Raw genomic sequence first — 20266 nt, 5'->3', positions numbered from 1 at the left:
GTCCTTGATCGGACCTACCCTCGCTCTAGTCATTCTCATATTTCTCACATATGTGTAAAAGGCCTTGGGGTTTTCCTTGATCCTACCCGTCAAAGATTGTTCATGCCCTCTCTTAGCTCTCCTAATCCCTTTCTTCAGTTCCCTCCTGGCTATCTTGTATCCCTCCAATGCCCTGTCTGAACCTTGTTTCCTCAGCCTTACATAAGTCACCTTTTTCCTCTTAACAAGACATTCAACCTCTCTTGTCAACCATGGTTCCCTCACTCGACCATCTCTTCCCTGCCTGACAGGGACATACATATCAAGGACACGTAGCACCTGTTCCTTGAATAAGTTCCACATTTCACTTGTGTCCTTCCCTGACAGCCTATGTTCCCAACTTATGCACTTCAATTCTTGTCTGACAACATCGTATTTACCCTTCCCCCAATTGTAAACCTTGCCCTGTTGCACGTACCTATCCCTCTCCATTACTAAAGTGAAAGTCACAGAATTGTGGTCACTATCTCCAAAATGCTCCCCCACTAACAAATCTATCACTTGCCCTGGTTCATTACCCAGTACTAAATCCAATATTGCCCCTCCTCTGGTCGGACAATCTACCTACTGTGTTAGAAAAGCTTCCTGGACACACTGCACAAACACCACCCCATCCAAACTATTTGATCTGAAGAGTTTCCACTCAATATTTGGGAAGTTAAAGTCGCCCATGACTACTACCCTATGACTTCTGCACCTTTCCAAAATCTGTTTCCCAATCTGTTCCTCCACATCTCTGCTACTATTGGGGGGCCTATAGAAAACTCCTAACAAGGTGACTTCTCCTTTCCTATTTCTGACTTCAACCCATACTACCTCAGTAGGCGGATACTCCTCGAACTGCCTTTCTGCAGCTGTTATACTATCTCTAATTAATAATGCCACCCCACCTCTTTTACCACCCTCCCTAATCTTATTGAAACATCTATAACCAGGGACCTCCAACAACCATTTCTGCCCCTCTTCTATCCAAGTTTCCGTGATGGCCACCACATCGTAGTCCCAAGTACCGATCCATGCCTTAAGTTCACCCACCTTATTCCTGATGCTTCTTGCGTTGAAGTATACACACTTCAACCCATCTCCGTGCCTGCAAGTACTCTCCTTTGTCAGTGTTCCCTTCCCCACTGCCTCATTACACGCTTTGGCGTCCTGAATATCGGCTACCTTAGTTGCTGGACTACAAATCCGGTTCCCATTCCCCTGCCAAGTTAGTTTAAACCCTCCCGAAGAGTACTAGAAAACCTCCCTCCCAGGATATTGGTGCCCCTCTGGTTCTGATGCAACCCGTCCTGCGTGTACAGGTCCCACCTTCCCCAGAATGCGCTCCAATTATCCAAATACCTGAAGCCCTCCCTCCTACACCATTCCTGCAGCCACGTGTTCAACTGCACTCTCTCCCTATTCCTAGCCTCGCTATCACGTGGCACCGGCAACAAACCAGAGATGACAACTCTGTCTGTCCTGGCTTTTAACTTCCAGCCTAACTCCCTAAACTTGTTTATTACCTCCACACCCCTTTTCCTACCAATGTCGTTGGTACCAATGTGCACCACGACTTCTGGCTGCTCACCCTCCCCCTTAAGGATCCTGAAGACACGATCCGAGACATCCCTGGCCCTGGCACCCGGGAGGCAACATACCTTCCGGGAGTCTCGCTCGCGACCACAGAATCTCCTATCTATTCCCCTAACCATTGAATCTCCTGCAACTATTGCTTTTCTATTCTCCCCCCTTCCCTTCTGAGCCCCAGAGCCAGACTCAGTGCCAGAGACCTGGCCGCTAGGGCCTTCCCCCGGTAGGTCATCCCCCCCAACAGCATCCAAAACGGTATACTTGTTTTGAAGGGGAACGGCCACGAGGGATCCCTGCACTTTCTGCCTGTTTGGTTTTTTTCCCCCTGACTGTAACCCAGCTATTCTTGTCCTGTACCTTGGGTGTGGTTACCTCCTTGTAACTCTTCTCAATCACCCCCTCTGCCTCCCGGATGATCCGAAGTTCATCCAGCTTCAGCTCCAGTTCCCTAACACGGTCTTTGAGGAGCTGAAGTTGGGTGCACTTCCCGCAGGTATAGTCAGCGGGGACACCGGTGGTATCCCTCACCACCCACATCCTACAGGAGGAGCATGTAACTGGCCTAGCCTCCATCCCCTCTTACCTGACAGAATATAGCTGCCCTGTGGACTAACTAGATCTCCGCCCTCCGACCCTTCTCCCAGTCAGCTACACTTTCTGTAAACTCCTGGCTCTCTTCGCACTCTTTGCGGAAATGTCGGAAACAAAATGAAAGGAGCACCTTACTCCCTCCTCACCTAACTCCCTCGGTCACCAAACTCTCACTATCGCACTCAAATGCACCAAATTCAGCACTCAGTGCAAACCTCAGCACTCAGTGCAAACCCACTCAGTGGAGTGGACTCGATGAGCCGAATGGCCTTACTTCCGCTCCTATGTCTTATGGTCTTATGCGGGTCATACAGGCCAAAGTCTCGACTGAATGTGGACCCCAAACTGCTGGCTAAGATATTGGCCACAAGGATAGAGGATTGTGTCCTGGTGTGATAGGGGAAGACCATACGGGATTTGTAAAAGGCAGGCAACTCACGGCCAATGTCCGAAGGCTTTTAAATGTTATTATGATGCCCTCAGAAGGAGAGGAGATGGAAGTGGTGGTAGCGATGGATGCGGAGAAGGCTTTTGATCGGGCGGAGAAGGCTTTTGATCGGGTGGAGTGGGATTACCTGTGGGAGGTGCTGGGAAGGTTTATGTTTGGTGAGGGCATCATTGACTGGGTGCGGTTGCTCTATCAGGCACCAGTAGCAAGTGTGCGTACGAACCAGTTAAGGTTGGCATATTTTAAACTACACCGAGGGACGAGACAAGGGTGTCCCCTCTCCCCGCTACTCTTTGCTCTGGCCATAGAGCTACTGGCCTTGGCGTTAAGAGCCTCTAGGAACTGGAAAGGGCTGGTTTGGAGGGGGTGGAGCACCGTGTCTCGCTTTACGCAGATGACCTGCTCTTGTATATTTCAGACCCGTTGGAGGGGATGGAGGAAGTTATGCGGATCCTCGGGGAATTTGGTAATATTTCGGGGTATAATTTGAACATGGGGTAAAGCGTGATGTTCGCGATCCAGGCAAGAGGGCAGGAGAAGAGACTGGGAGAGCTACCGTTTAGAATGGTAGGAAGGAGCTTTCGATATCTGGGAATCCAGGTGGCCTGGGAATGGGAGGCACTGCACAAGTTAAACCTATCCCGGCTCGCAGAACAAATGAAGGAGGACTCTTTCAATGTCTCCCCATCTTCATCCCTAGGACTTTTTTCAGGCGGGTGAATAAGGTTATTTTGGGCTTTGTGTGGGCGGGTAAAACCACGCGAGTGAAGAAAGTGTTGCTGGAGAGTAGTCGGGGGGAGGGTGGGTTGGCGCTGCTGAACTTTTGCAATTACTACTGGGCAGCTAATATAGCCATGATTAGGAAGTGGGTAGTGGGGGAGGGTTCGGTGTGGGAGCGGATGGAGGCGGCATCATGTAACGACACAAGTTTGGGAGCACTGATAACGGCACCTCTTCCATTCTCGCCGCCCGATACTCCACAAGTCCGGTGGTGGTGTCGGCTCTAAGAATCTGGGGGCAGTGGAGGAGATACAAGAGAGTGGAGGGAGCATCGGTTTGGACCCCGATTTATAATAATCATCGGTTTGTACGGGTCGGCTGGATGGTGGGTTCCGGAGATGGCAAAGACAGGAATTAGGAGGATGGGGGATCTATTTATAGACGGAGCTTCCCCAGCTTGAAAGCCTTGGAGGATAAATTTGAATTGCCAGCAGGGAATGGGTTTAGGTATCTGCAGGTGCGAGACTTCTTGAGAAGGCAGGTTCCGGCCTTCCCGCTGCTGCTGCCACGGGGGATACAAGACAGAGTAGTCTCCAGTACCTGGGTGGGAGAGGGGAAGGTGTCAGATATTTACCAGGAACTTTTGGAACCGGAGGAAACTCCGGTAGAGGAGTTTAAGGACAAGTGGGAAGACGAGCTAGGAGGAGAGATAGAGGCGGGTCTGTGGGCGGATGCCCTCAGCAGGATTAATACATCCTCATCATGTGCCAGGCTTAGCCAGGTAGTCCACAGGGCACACATGATGGTGGCCCGGATGAGCAAGTTTTTTGGGGTAGAGGACAGGTGTGCGAGGTGCGCAGGGAGCCCAGCAAATCATGTCCACATGTTTTGGGCATGCCCGAAGCTTAGAGGTTTTGGCACGGTTTCGCTAAGGCAATGTCCACGGTGCTCAAAACACAGGTGGTGCCGCATCCGGAGGTGGCGATCTTTGGAGTATCGGAAGAGCCGGGAGTTCAAGGGGCGATCGAGGCCGACGTCTTGGCCTTTGCCTCCCTGGTAGCCCGGAGACGGATCTTATTAATGCGGAGGGACTCGTAGCCCCCCCCACACACAGAGTGTAGAGACCTGGGTTAGTGACATGGCTGGGTTTCTCAGTCTCGAGAAAATAAGATTCGCCTTAAGAGGATCAATGGTTGGGTTCACCCAGAGGTGGCACCATCTACAAGATGCAACTGCATAGACTCACCAAGGCTTCTTCAATAGCACCTTCCAAACCCGTAACCTCTCACATCTGGAAGAATAAATACAGCAGATGGATGGGACTACATCACATCCATGTTCCCCTCCAAACCACACAGCATCCTGATTTGGAATTAGATAACAGATCCTTCACTGTTGTTGGGTCAAATCCTGGAACTGCCTTCCTAACAGCACAGTGGGTCTTCTTACATGACATGGACTCACTACCACCTTCTCAAGGGCAATTAGGGATGGACAATAAATGCCATCCCAGCATCGATGCTTACATCTTAACTCATCCCGTAATTGTTCAAATCACTAGAAACACACCTGTAAGAGCACTCTGACATACTAGGTGCTCTCAACAAGCAACACAATCATGAGATCCAGCAGGCCATACTTTCCACCCATTGTCTACAAATGTAGCTCAAAATCCATACCGTTACTGCTGTTTTCCCACAGTCTGAAGATTTTAACTCCACAGGACACTATTAATCAAAGCCTAGTGGTCACACTAGTTCAATCTGAAATATGGGTAAAAACTATACATCAAGCATAAGGGGTAAAATGAATATAGTAGTGCAACACGAGTACCAAGAACATAAGATAGGGGCAGGAGTTGGTCATTTTGCCCCTCAAGCCTGCTCTGCCATGCAATAAGACCATGGCAAATTGGGCTGTGGTCTTAACTCCATTTTCCTGCCTTCTCCCTATAACCCTCTACTCCCTTAAAGATAAAAAAAATCTGTATTTTCAATCACGCAGCATCCTCTGCTCTCTGGGGTAAAGAATTCCAAATGTTAACCACCCTCAAAGAGCTAGTTCCTCATCTCCATCTTAAACGGGAGACACCTTATTTTTAAACTGTGCCCCTAGTTTAGATTCCGACACAAGGGGGAAACATCCTCCTATCATCTGCCTTATCAAACACCCTCTGAATCTTCTATGCTTCAATAAGATCACCTCCAATTCTTCTAAACTCCAATGAGTATCGGTTCAATCTGCGCAATCTTTCCTTGTAAGACAATCCCTTAATCGCAGAAATTGACCTAGTGAACCTTCTCTGAACTGCTTCCAATGTCCCATGCCAATGACAGAATGGCTTCATGTATGGTTCCCTAGCTCCTTTAGAGCCAGCTGCAAGTCTCAGCCATCTTACTGCGGGGAGTAAGAGGCCTATTGGGGAGCAAGGTGGGATGAAGAGACAAAACAATTAAATGGCCAATATCTTGCACCCATCAACCAGTTTTATGGTGCCTTTAGTTGAGCCTGGGAGTTTACTGCTCACCCATCTGACCCTCCTTCGTACCCTTGGGGAGCGAAGGAAAATAACATAATAAAAAGTCAGAAGAAAGAGTGCAGGCCTGGGTCATTGTAACAGAAAGCATTAACATGCAGGCTAGCAAAATACATGTTTCTAAAATCTCAGCTGAGCAATCTTGAAGGCAGAGAGAGAGGATGAGAGAGAAAATTCAGAAGTTGAGCTAAACAGTGCTGCTTACACATGCCTAGTCTGTTGATGGCTAATGGAGAATCACAGATTGTGCCTACCAACGCTCTGTGGATAACACTTGGGGGCGGGCTAGGGGGGGGGGGGGGTGTTGGGGGAGGTGAATGTTAGTGTTAGCACAAAATGGTGGAAACAGAGGTAGAAAACAGGGCTCTTTTTGTTAAACTATGTGCTAAAATAAATAAAGAGCACGGATTTTCAGAAATGAAGTCTGCCTTATTTTACTGCAATCCCCAATTCAAGTTCAGAGATTCGAACTTTGTGTCATTTGAAAACAATAGGAGCTCTAACTCCACGCTGCTTCTTTGTCTAACAAGCCCTGTTAAAGTCCTTCAACATGATCACAAATTTAATGGCACAAAATATTGAATATTTCCCCCTTTTTTAATCCCAAATTAAATCCAGAATTGAAAACACAATTACCTACATGCAAGGAAGCAAAGTACAAAGTTTGAAAACTGAAACAGCACAGTACACCTGTTATTTTTAATGGTAAACTATACGGGGAGACTTCCTGCCAGCAACAGTACTGTTTAGGAACACTGTCCTCAGCAAGAATGTCCAATGCTTTGAGTGCCAGTCACATAGGGTGCCAATGCTCTTTTAATGGAATCCTCAATCTTGTTTAAACTAGACTTTCAAATTCAAATACCAACAACCTGTTGCGAGTTTACATAACTTCCTCTTTTTTCCAATTTTTCTATAAGTCCTTTCTCCAGGTTTGCCGGTACATTGATACCAACACATTATAATGGGGGGGGGGGGGTTGCAGGAGGGAGAGACAAAATTAAGATCTGTTGCAAAATGCTTCTTAATTAGCATGAAACTGTTCCCACCACCAGATCTGTACCAAGTGTTATACATTACATTCAAGATGCATGCGCCTGAAGGCCAGGAAACTATAACTGTACTGCTGAATGCTTGACACATTTCAAGTGGAATTCATTTGAAAATTTCAAACTCTTGGAATTGCAATTTCACCGAAATTTCTGTTTCTCAAGTCAGGCTTGTACCCATCACTTGCACAGTGCGTGCCAACCAGGTAGAGATCCTCCTTATGGGCACATTAAGTGTTAAGGGGAAATTAACCCTTTCCACTCACCTTGAAAAGCCCTTTCCGCAACTGATGCAAATGTATGGTTTCCCCACCGCTCCGTCATGAGATCGAATGTGGTAAGTCATCCGGTCCTTCCGCTTAAATCGTTGGTGGCAGATGGGACACTCAAACGGCTTTTCCCCTGAGTGCGACAGTTTGTGGCGGTTCAAGTGGTAAACGTCCCTGAAAGCTTTGCCGCAGAGCTCACAAGCCACATTTTTCCGCATTCTCCCTCTTTTACGAGGAAGGTCGAGGCCGCTCGAAGATGCCAAAAGACTGTCCCCAAGGCCTGGAATTTGATTTTCCCCCGATCCCAGCTCCATGCTCAGTCCGGTGTGCTGGGCCTCATGGAGTAGCAGACGATTGGCGTTCTTGAACACTTTCCCACAGAAGCTGCAGGGGTAGAAACCCTCGTCCCTCATTGCCAACGGGGCCGTCAGCAGCGGCAGGTCCAGCAAAGATGATTTCCGGGGTCGCCCGCGCCCCCTCTTGACGATCTTGGTGTGGTCGATACCCATGGAGTTCACCGGGGCCTGGAACTGACCAGCCACGAGGGTTGGCGCAGTGGGTGAGGTCACCAAGCCGTCCATGGCGGACAGGGAGCCTTGCAGGGGTGGCAGGGTGGCCACAGGGGCACCGGGACTGCCCACCTTGACTTCACCAGCGACAGGCAAGTGCCCATTCTCACCCACAAAGTTGCCATTGGCGCAGTTGGCAGCAGCAGCTGCAGCCAGGTCCAGGGTAAAGCCGAAGTCCACATTGGCAGGGCGGAAGAGCATCATGTCCCCCCTGGCCGGGGGCACCATGATCTGGACATTGGACTGCTTGATGACCTCCTGGCAGATCTCGATGACGGACCTCATGAGCAGGAACTTGGCGGCCGTCATGAGCTCGGGGAAGCTCTCCAGCCTGACCACGATGCGGGACGTGTAGGCGAAATCCAGGATGTCCCTGAAGACTTTGGCGCTGATGGTGTGCATCTCCAGCTCGCGGCCTGCCGTCTCGTCCATGGCCGAGCCGAACACCGACTCGAAGTAGTCGCTGCAGGCGGCCAGCACGGCCTTGTGAGCGGGGAAGCTCTCGTCGCCCACCCGCAGCACCACATCGCAGAAGCGGCCGCCGTTCTTCCTCTGGCCGTTAAGTTTCTTCAGCATGTCGGCGCTGTGCTGGCTCACCTGGTAGGTGTAGCTGTTCCAGGCCTGCTCGGCAGCTCTTTCCATGGCAGCCGCCCGCCTGCCCCACTCACAGATTATCAGGGAAAAAAATCACCCCCTCACCGACCACAGAAATAAATCATAAAGAATGGGCACTCGGACGGTTCAAAAAGCAGCAACAGCAGCTCTCTCTGCAACTCGGCCGACCCCGGGGCTGAGGCCGCATGGACAGCCCGGCTCTGAGGACAGATTGAGGGGGTGGATGGGGGAATTTAGGCCAGGCCAGGCCGGAGCCGCGGGGGGAGCTCTCACAGCCGCTTTTGTTTCACCTCCGAGCCCGGGCCCCCGCCATCCGGAGCCGCCTCCAAACAACATGGCAGCGCCGGAGCTTCCGCTCGGAGCGACCCTCCCCCCGGACCATCCCCACCCCCAGTCATCCCAACCCCACTCCGCCCCCCCCCCCCCCAAACACCCCCCCCCCCCTCAGCCACTGCCACTCCACCCTCCCCCAAAACATTCCCACCCCCAATATACCTCCCAAACATCCTCAGTCATCCCCAGTCCACCCCCATCTCCAGTGATACCCACCAGTCACCCCACTCCACCCCCTCAACAATCCCCACCCTACAGCCATCCCCATCCGCCAGGGTCTCATGTTCGATTCCCGGCTTGGGTCACTGCGGAGTCTGCACGTTCTCCCCGTGAGCGTGGGTTTCCTCCGGGTGCTCCGGTTTCCTCCCACCTGTCCCGAAGGACGTGCTATTAGGTGAATTGGACATTCTGAATTCTTACTCTGTGTACCCGAATAGGTGTCGGAGTGTGGTGACTAAGGCTTTTCACAGTAACTTCATTGCAGTGTTAATGTAAGCCTACTTGTGACAATAAAGATTATTATTATTATCCCCACCCCCCAGTCATCCTCCGCCCCCAAACATTCCCCCCCACCAAGTCATCCCCACCCCACCCTACCCCCCTAGTCATCTCCACCCCAACCCCCCGTCATCCCCACCCCACCCCCCCCGTCATCCTCACCCCACCCTCCCAGACATCCCCACCCATCCCCCCAGTCATCCCACCCATACCCCCAGTCATCCCCACCCCATTCCCCCAGTCACCCCCACTCCATCCCCCCAGTCATTCCTACACCATCGCCCCAGCCATCCCCATCCCCAACCCCCAGTCATCCCCACCCAATTCCCCCAGTAACCCCCACTCCATCCCCCCAGTCATTCCTACACCATCGCCCCAGCCATCCCCACCCCAACCCCCCCAGTCATCTCCCCCTCATTCCCCAGTCACTCTCACCTCATTCCCCAGTCACCCCCACCTCATTCCCCAGTCACCCCCACGCCATCCATCCCCACCCCATCCGCCCAGACATCCCCATCCACCCGAGTCATCCCCACCCCATCCGCCCAGACATCCCCAACCCCCAGTTATCCCCACCCCATCCCCCAGTCACCCCACTCCATCCCCAATCAACCCCAAACCCTCGTCGTCGTCCCCATCCCCCAATCATCCCCTCACCACCCCACGCCCCTAAATCATCACCACCCCATCTCCATTCCTCCTCCCCAATCACCCCCACCCTCATTATCCCCCTCCCTATCAACCCCCATTATCCTCCAAACCCCACCTCCTCCTGGATCCACCGCCCCAACCCTCGTCATCCCCTAACTCTCCCCACTATCCACCCTCCTACTCCCACACTCTCCCATTCCCCAACCTATCATCTCCCTACCCACCCCTATTGTCACCCCCATCATCACCCAACCCCTCCATCCATCATCCCCACCATTCTCTACCCTCACCCCAACCCTCATCATCATCCCCTACTCCTCCCTCACTGCTATTGTCCTCCACTCCCAACAGTACATCCCTCCCCCTCTCTCCCAGCCCCCTGCTACCCACCTTCCCCTTTTTCTTTCCCACCCCTTATTTCCCCCTTCCTTTTACCCTCTTTCCCCCTCTTCATCCCTCAGCTTTCTTCCTCCTCCCCCTTTCCTGCTCTACCCCTCACCCGGCTCATCACCCCTCGGAGGGAGATTCAGCTGGAGTCGATGTTCATCAAAATAACATTTTTTATCAAAAGATATCTCTTTGCATTAGTCCTTCATTCAATTAAAAAGTTTGCAAGATCATACGCTTTTGTGTTTATTTTTACGTATGTTGGTTTATTTTTAATTGTGCAATATATTGCATGAACTATGTGTATATCTTGAACAGTAAGTATAAAATTGGAAAGCAGTTATCTCCCAGATCCCGCCTCCAACAAAGGCAGGCTCTGGGTTACAGGGAAAATCCCTGATGTTTCCTTCATAACATTACGTGTTCCTGCCATTTCCACATTTTAAAACCAAACAAGGTTTTGTGCGGGTTGGAAGTGTGGGATGTGTAGATTGCATAAAAACAACGTGCAATTGATAAATTCAGCAGCTACGAAGGCATGCTGACCAAAGCATGCACCGTCCGCTATAGCAAAAAACAACCATGTGTTTCTCACCCTAAAGATAAAGTTACTTGCTGCCCGTGTTTAACTGGTGGTTGGCTGGTGAAGACAACATTTTCAGACTGCAATGATCGAATTGTTTTTAAAAAAATGTTTACATTGTGTGGTAAACCACGGTATTGCATTGTATGGCATTGTGTTGTGTTGTACATGCCTGGGATTGTCCCGGCTAGCTCTGCCTGTGGCTCCACCCCTCGGGCTTATGTATAAAGATGGCAAGTCTCCGCCTCCGACCCAGTTCGGGTCCAGAGGCAGGAGGCTTGCTGTTTAGTGTATTAAAGCCTCAGTTACGTTCATCACTCGTCGTGTGTTTATTGATGGCATATCAATTTAATACACTGAACGTCTAAAGATGAACTCATCACTGAAGCCAGATCGCTTGGAGCTGGACCCACAGGCAGCCAACACCACAGAAACATTTGAGCACTGGCTAAGCTGCTTCAAAGCGTGCCTCGCATCCTTCACCGAAGACTTCACAGACCTCCAGAAGAAGCAGATCCGCCACGCACGGGTGAGCCCAAGAGTCTTTCTCCTCATCAGTGACGACCCTCCCGTATGCAGAGGCAATAACGCTGCTGAAGGGATAATATGTGAAATCCATTAACTGTTATGTGAGAGTACCTTTAAGAAATGGTATTTAAGCAATGTACTTTTAAGAAAACAGTGATGTCAGAGAGTAGGTGGAGCTGAGCTCAGTTCAGCCATTTTGAAGTTTCAGTTTTGAGGAAAAGAGCTTGGGTGTGTGTCTGTGTTTTGCAGTGAGCTGGATCTGCTGTGATCTCTGCCATGAAAGACTATCTCTGGATCATTTGGGTGATTTAAACTCATACTAGTAAAGCCTTGAACCTGATGTGTTTCTGTTTAAAGCTGTTAAGTCTCATGGATGTTGAAAAGAATAACTGAAGGATTATTTAGTGTTCCTCCAATCGAAAACCTTCTCGATTGACAGTCTCTTTGAACAAAGTCTCTGCACGATCCATCCATTCCTCTACTCCTCGGCAATTCTCTTTAGAATCAGATACTTTAGTTCAATCTGATCACAGAGACCCTTGCAATTCTCCAATACAGGAGCATTGGTTACCACAGCTTTCGGGCAGTCAAATGCCTGTTGAAAGTCCGCTGTCCATTGAAATTTTTGACGTTTCTTTAGCAAGTCTATCAGTGGAGTAATCATGCCACAAAACTTTTGCACAAAGGTTCGATTAAATTCATTCATGTTAAGAGATTGCATTGTCTCCCTTCGTCTTGAGGGTATCGGAGACTCCTCAAGGAAAGTGATTCGGGTTTCTCCAGATTCACTTTCGGCGAGGTTCATCACCAAACCCGCCGCCTGAAGTCAATCGAAGAACTCCATACGATGTTTTAAATGTTCTTTCCATGTCTGGAAGTTGGAAATAAAAGCAGATTGTCCCAATGCTGGGCCAGGATAAGAGTCCGTTCTTGTAACTACTTTCACCTTTCAATAGTCCACACACAACCGTTGGGTACCGTCTGGTTTTGGTACCATCACTATGGGTGAGCTCCATTGGCTGCAACCCACTTCAATTATGCCATTTTTAAGCATACTCTCATTCTCTCTGTTAACCTGTGCCAATTTTAAAGAGTTAAGTCTATATGGATGTTGTTTGATCGGAACAGCATTTCCCACATCTACACCATGTATAGCCATTTTAGTACTTCCCAATTTATCTCCACAAACTTGCCCATGTGATATCAATAACTCTTTCAGGTCAGTTTTTTTTTCCTCTGGAAGGTAACTTAACAATTCATCCCAATTTTTAAGAACAGCCTCATTTTCCAATTTAATTTGAGGTAGGTCAAATTCACAGTATTCTGGATTTGGTTCGTCACTTTGAGTTAGAATCATTAAAACCTCCTTTTACTCTCTTTCCTTTTCAAAGTACCTTTTAAGCATGTTCACATGACACACTCGGTGAGTCTTCCTTCTATCTGGTGTTTTTAACCACATAATTCACCTCACTTAATTTCCTTTCAATCTGATACGGTCCACAAAACCTAGCTTTTAAAGGCTCACCTACCACTGGTAACAACACTAAAACTTTATCCCCACTGGCAAAACTACGAACTTTGGATTCCGTGTCCGCTACTCGTTTCATCACATTTTGTGCAACTTTCAAATGTTGTCCAACCAATTCACCTGCTCTATTTAATCGTTCCCTAAAATTTGACACGTAATCCAATAGTGTAATTTCCGATTTCTCACCCACCAATTTTTCCTTAATCAATTTAAGTGGTCCTCTTACCTCATGACCAAAAATTAGTTCAAAAGGACTAAATTTGGTAGACTCATTAGGTGCATCCCTAATTGCAAACAATACGAATGGGATTCCTTTATCCTAATCCTCTGGATAATCTTGACAATACGCCCTCAACATTGTCTTTAATGTCTGATGCCACCTTTCTAACGCTCCCTGCGATTCGTGATGGTACGCAGTTGATTTAAATTGTTTTATTCCTAAGCTATCCATAACTGCTTTGAATAACTTTGAAGTAAAATTTGATCCTTGATCCGATTGAATTTCTGTGGGTAGTCCATATCTAGTAAAGAATTTAAGTAACTCCTCCACAATCCTTTTAGCTGTAATATTACGTACTGGAATGGCCTCTGGAAACCTAGTAGACACATCCATTATAGTCAAAAGATATTGATTCCCACTTTTTGTTTTAGGAAGCGATTCTACACAATCAATTAGGACCCTCGTAAAAGGTTCCTCAAATGTTGGAATGGGTATTAAGGGCGCTGGTTTTATCACTGCTTGGGGTTTCCCTATCACTTGACATGTGTGACAAGATTGACAAAATTTAATTACATCTTTATGTAGTCCAGGCCAACAAAAATGTTTCTGGATTTTAGCTTGAGTTTTCCTTATTCCCAAATGACCTCCCATTGGTTCCTCATGTGCAACTCGCAACACCTCCCTTCTATACCCTACCGGCAATACTACTTGATGAACTTCTGCCCACTTTTCATCCGCCTGCATATGTACAGGTCTCCATTTTCTCATCAAGACATCACTTTTATGGTACTAACACTCTGGTATACTCTTGGATTCCTCTTCTGTATATGCTTTCTGATATATCCGTTTTATTTCTACATCTTTGAGGGCAGCACGGTAGCCTTGTGGATAGCACAATTGCTTCACAGCTCCAGGGTCCCAGGTTCGATTCTGGCTTGGGTCACTGTCTGTGCGGAGTCTGCACATCCTCCCTGTGTGTGCGTGGGTTTCCTCCTGGTGCTCCGGTTTCCTCCCACATCCAAAGATGTGCGGGTTAGGTGGATTGGCCATGATAAATTGCCCTTAGTGTCCAAAATTGCCCTTAGTGTTGGGTGGGGTTACTGGGTTATGGGGATAGGGTGGCGGTGTTGACCTTGGGTAGGGTGCTCTTTCCAAGAGCCGGTGCAGACTCGATGGGCTGAATGGCCTCCTTCTGCTCTGTAAATTCTATGATAATCTTTCTGTTCAGGGGATGTCCCGGAGGACTGGAGAATAGCCAATGTTGTTCCTCTGTTTAAGAAGGGTGGCAGGGATAATCCCGGGAACTACAGGCCGGTGAGCCTTACTTCAGTGGTAGGGAAATTACTGGAGAGAATTCTTCGAGACAGGATCTACTCCCATTTGGAAGCAAATGGACGTATTAGTGAGAGGCAGCACGGTTTTGTGAAGGGGAGGTCGTGTCTCACTAACTTGATAGAGTTTTTCGAGGAGGTCACTAAGATGATTGATGCAGGTAGGGCAGTAGATGTTGTCTATATGGACTTCAGTAAGGCCTTTGACAAGGTCCCTCATGGTAGACTAGTACAAAAGGTGAAGTCACACGGGATCAGGGGTGAACTGGCAAGGTGGATACAGAACTGGCTAGGCCATAGAAGGCAGAGGGTAGCAATGGAGGGATGCTTTTCTAATTGGAGGGCTGTGACCAGTGGTGTTCCACAGGGATCAGTGCTGGGACCTTTGCTCTTTGTAGTATATATAAATGATTTGGAGGAAAATGTAACTGGTCTGATTAGTAAGTTTGCAGACGACACAAAGGTTGGTGGAATTGCGGATAGCGATGAGGACTGTCTGAGGATACAGCAGGATTTAGATTGTCTGGAGACTTGGGCGGAGAGATGGCAGATGGAGTTTAACCTGGACAAATGTGAGGTAATGCATTTTGGAAGGGCTAATGCAGGTAGGGAATATACAGTGAATGGTAGAACCCTCAGGAGTATTGAAAGTCAAAGAGATCTATGAGTACAGGTCCACAGATCACTGAAAGGGGCTACACAGGTGGAGAAGGTAGTCAAGAAGGCATACGGCATGCTTGCCTTCATTGGCCGGGGCATTGAGTATAAGAATTGGCAAGTCATGTTGCAGCTGTATAGAACCTTAGTTAGGCCACACTTGGAGTATAGTGTTCAATTCTGGTCGCCACACTACCAGAAGGATGTGGAGGCTTTAGAGAGGGTGCAGAAGAGATTTACCAGAATGTTGCCTGGTATGGAGGGCATAAGCTATGAGGAGCGATTGAATAAACTCGGTTTGTTCTCACTGGAACGAAGGAGGTTGAGGGGCGACCTGATAGAGGTATACAAAATTATGAGGGGCATAGACAGAGTGGATAGTCAGAGGCTTTTCCCCAGGGTAGAGGGGCAATTACTAGGGGGCATAGGTTTAAGGTGAGAGGGGCAAAGTTTAGAGTAGATGTACGAGGCAAGTTTTTTACGCAGAGGGTAGTGGGTGCCTGGAACTCACTACCGGAGGAGGTAGTGGAGGCAGGGACGATAGGGACATTTAAGGGGCATCTTGACAAATATATGAATAGGATGGGAATAGAAGGATACGGACCCAGGAAGTGTAGAAGATTGTAGTTTAGTCGGGCAGTATGGTCGGCACAGGCTTGGAGGGCCGAAGGGCCTGTTCCTGTGCTGTACATTTCTTTGTTCTTTGTTCTTTGTTCTTTGTAACTCTGCCAATTTTCCTGAACTAAAAATATCCACCTCATCTTCCACCTGTTCTTGTTCTTTTTCAACCATCTGATCAAAAATAATTTCTGATAATTGCACTTCAACTTCATCTTCACTCTGATTTCTCCTCTTGTCTTAACCTGTGACTTTGCGACCTTGTTACTACACAATCCGGAAAAACCCCAGGATATTCGTCCTTCAACACTTCAGTTGTCTGATTTTCCACTGGCTTTTTAACCACAGTAGGCATCACTCCCATCTGCGATCCAGGTATATCATTACCCAAGATAAACTGTATTCCTGGACAAGATAGTTTATCTATTACTCATACTACCACTTCACCATTCTTCACTGGACTTTCCAAAATGGAACGCTACTCCTCGCACCCTGAATTCCACATATCACCACCTTTTCTGGCAACATTCTTCCCAAACTACATAATTTCTCATCTCTTACCATTAAAGATTGACTAGCCCCTGTATCTCTTAAAATTGTGACTTCTTTACCTGCTCCTCCTGATACACATGAGTAAACTTTACCCACACAAGTAAATTCTTTAAAGACATCTGGCACCTTCTTAACAATTACTTCTTGAACAGGCTGTACAATCGTTTGCACCTCCTTCGCTTCCCTTGGGCTTTCCTTTCCCACTCTAACAAATCCCACTGTCTTATCCTGTTTTACCACATCAGCCTTCCCAGTGCATTTCTTCAACCACCAACACTGTGACTTTACATGGCCTAGTTTATTGTAGTGAAAACATTTGAAACTTTTCATCTCTTTTCCACCCTCCTGGATTTCTTTTTTAATCTGAGGTACACTCTATTTATTGTCTCCCACCAGATCACCTTTACCTTTACCACTTGAGTATTTCTCATGTCCCCAGTTTCTATCCCTCACCAGCTGAAACTGATGTCGGAAACCAATCTTTGATTTATGAACTAATTCATAATCATCTGCCATTTCTGCTGCTAATCTCACAGTTTTAACCCTCTTCTTCCACACGAGTTCTCACGACATCAGGAATTGAATTTTTAAACTCCTCCAAAAGTATAATTTCTCTGAGAGCTTCATACGTTTGGTCTATTTTCAAAGCCCTTATACACCTATCAAAATTACTCTGTTTGAGCCTTTCAAACTCCGTGTATGTTTGACCAAATTCTTTCCTTAAATTTCTGAACCTTTGTCTGTAAGCTTCAGGCACTAGCTCAAATGCACTTAAGATGGATTTCTTCGCCTCCTCATATGTTCCAGATACCTCCTCTGGTAGTGATGCAAACACTTCACTCGCCCTACCTACCAGCTTTGTTTGAATCAGTAATACCCACATGTCCGGTGGCCATTGCATTTGTTTAGCTACCTTCTCAAATGAAATGAAAAAGGCATCTACCTCCTTCTCGTCAAACCTTGGCAATGCTTGGACATATTTAAATAGATCCCCACCATGTCTTCGACTATGACGCTTTGTCTCATTATACTCAGCCATCTCCTCCAACTGTACGTGTCCCTTTGCGTCTGCCAATTTTAATTGATTTTCATGTTTCAGAGCCATTTTCCGAAGTTCAAACTCTCTTTCTTTTTCCCTTTCCTCTCTATCTCTTTCATTGTTTCATTCTTCTCTCTCCTTTACGTTTTCCTCTCTATCTCTATCTCTTTCTTTTTCTTTTATTGCATATACAAGCCGCTTTAATTCTTTTTCATGTTCAAGTTGCTTTAATTCTTTTTCATGGTCAAATTGCTTAATCTGCAACTGGAGCTTCGGGGCTTGTCCAGGCTGGCTCCGCCTGTGGCTCCTCCCCTCGGGCTTATGTATAAAGGTGGCAAGTCTCCGCCTCCGACCCAGTTCGGGTCCAGAGGCAGGAGGCTTGCTGTTTAGTGTATTGAAGCCTCAGTTACGTTCATCACTCGTCGTGTGTTTATTGATGGCATATCAATTTAATACACTGAACTTCTAAAGATGAACTCATCACTCAAGCCCGATCGCTTGGAGCTGGACCCACAGGCAGCCAACGCCACAGAAACGTTTGAGCACTGGCTAAGCTGCTTCGAAGCGTACCTCGCATCCTTCACCGAAGACTTCACAGACATCCAGAAGAAGCAGATCCTCCACGCACGCGTGAACCCAAGATTCTTTCTCCTCATCAGGGGCGCCCCCCCCCGTACGCGGAGGCAATAACGCTGCTGAAGGGATAATACGTGAAATCCGTTAACGAGGTGTATGCTAGGCACCTTCTCGCCACGAGATGGCAATGCCCTGGGGAAATCACTTGCAGAATTCCTGCGTGCCTTGCGTATACTCTGCCAGAACTGTGATTGCCGGGCGATATCGGCTACCCAGCACGCGGAGCTGCTGATCAGGGACGCTTATGTCGCAGGCATGAACTCAAACTATATCCGCCAGCGATTACTAGAAGGTGGGACACTCGGCCTCCCAGAGACAGTGCAATTCTCCAACTCGCTGGAGGTGGCCTCCCAGAACATGGCGTCCTACATCTCCGACTGCGCGGCACCCTCGTGGGCCTCGTGGGTGCAGCCATCAACCGACCCGGGTGCGACGCAAGCCTGTGCCGTGCAGCAGCCCGCCAACGCCAGAGGCCTGAGGTGCTACTTTTGCGGCCAGATTAATCATCCCAGAAAACGCTGCCCAGCACGGAACGCAACTTGCAACGGGTCTGGGAGAAAGGGCCGCTTTGCAAAAGCCTGCCAGGCCCGATCTCCCCTTAAAACGTCTAGGCCCAGCAGCGCTGCCTGCAGCCTGTCGGGGCTGCCTTCAGCTGCCGCGCCACCCGCCATGTGTGACCCGTTGGTGCCGCCATCTTCAATTTCGGCCGCCATGTGCGACCCATGGGGGCCACCATCTTGGACGCCATCGCCGATGCCACACGCAACTCATGGGGGCCGCCATCTTGGGACCACTCCGCAGCCTCCCGGGAGCCCAGCTCACCCGACCGTATGCTTGTCGCCGCTACCTCTGACCGGCCTACCGACCGCCTTCCGAAGCTCACCTCCATCACGCTCGACCAGTCCCGGCCGCACCACCTCGCGAAGTCTAGAATGACCGTCCGGATCAACGGGCACGAGACGGCCTGCCTTTTCGACTCCGGGAACACAGACAGCTTCATACACCCAGATACGGTAAGGCGCTGCTCCCTCCCAATCCTACCCGTGACCCAGAAAATCTCCCTGGCTTCCGGATCCCACGCAGTAGAAATCCGGGGGTACTGCGTTTCAACCCTTACTGTGCAAGGCGTAGAGTACGCTAACTTCAAACTCTGCGTCCTTCCCCATCTGTGAGCTGCCCTATTACTGGGGCTCGACTTCCAGTGCCATCTCCAGAGCCTTACTTTAAAGTTTGGCGGACCCCTGCTCCCCCTCACCGTCTGTAGCCTCGCGACCCTTAAGGTCGCCCCACCCTCCCTCTTCGCAAATCTCATCCCGGACTATAAGCCCGTCGCTACCAGAAGCAGACACTACAGTGCCCGGGACAGGGCCTTTATCGGGTCGGAGGTCCAGCGACTCCTGCGAGAGGGGATCATTGAGACTAGTAACAGCCCCTGGAGAGCCCAAGTGGTGGTCGTCAAGACTGGGGAGAAGCACCGGATGGTCATCGATTACAGCCAGACCATCAACCGGTACACGCAGCTCGATGCGTACCTCTTTCCCCGCATATCTGACATGGTCAATCAGATTGTGCAGTATTGAGTCTTCTCCACAGTTGACTTGAAATCCGCGTATCACCAGCTCCCTATCTGCCCGGAGGACCGCCATACACAGCCTTCGAGGCAGATGGCCGCCTGTACCACTTCCTCAGGGTCCCCTTCGGCATCACCAACGGGGTCTCGGTCTTCCAAAGAGAAATGGACCGAATGGTTGATCAGTACGGGCTGCGGGCCACGTTCCCGTACTTAGACAATGTCACCATCTCGACCATGACCAGCAGGACCATGACAAGAACCTCCGGCACTTCCTCCACACCGCTAAACTCATGAACCTCACCTATAGTAGAGAAAAATGCGTCTTCCGCACAACCCACCTAGCCATCCTCGGCTACGTCATGGAACACGGAGTCCTAGGGCCCCACCCCGACCGCATGCGCCCCCCTCCTGGAACTCTCCCTCCCCCACTGCCCCAAGGCCCTGAAGAGGTGCCTGGGGTTCTTCTCGTCCTACGCCCAGTGGGTTCCCAACTATGCGGACAAGGCCCGTCCACTGATCAAATCCACAATTTTTCCCCTGACGGCTGAGGCACAACTGGCCTTCAATCGCATCAAGGCAGATATTGCCAAAGCCGCGATGCACGCTGTGAACGAATCCATCCCATTCCAGGTGGAGAGCGGTGCGTCGGACTTTGCTCTGGCCACTACACTCAACCAGGTGAGCAGGCCCGTTGCTTTCTTCTCCCGTACCCTCCATGCCT

At 49.2% G+C, this 20266-nt stretch overlaps 1 protein-coding gene across 2 annotated transcripts in view; it reads right to left on the bottom strand.

The window, feature by feature from the left end:
* LOC140410616 (POZ-, AT hook-, and zinc finger-containing protein 1-like) overlaps nucleotides 1-8737 on the bottom strand; it is a 139080-nt gene extending 130343 nt beyond the window's left edge. For both annotated transcript variants that reach the window (XM_072498933.1, XM_072498941.1), the window contains exon 1: nucleotides 7225-8737. In XM_072498933.1, the coding sequence (XP_072355034.1) occupies nucleotides 7225-8438 (1214 nt within the window). In that variant the 5' untranslated portion in view covers nucleotides 8439-8737. The remainder of the gene's footprint in view (nucleotides 1-7224) is intronic.
* Nucleotides 8738-20266: the final 11529 nt, after the last annotated feature.

Source organism: Scyliorhinus torazame, chromosome 1 (genome assembly GCF_047496885.1).
Source record: "Scyliorhinus torazame isolate Kashiwa2021f chromosome 1, sScyTor2.1, whole genome shotgun sequence".
Taxonomy (NCBI): Eukaryota; Metazoa; Chordata; class Chondrichthyes; order Carcharhiniformes; family Scyliorhinidae; genus Scyliorhinus; species Scyliorhinus torazame.
The sequence above is the reverse complement of the archived record's forward strand: the minus strand, read 5'-3'. Positions and strand labels throughout refer to the sequence as shown.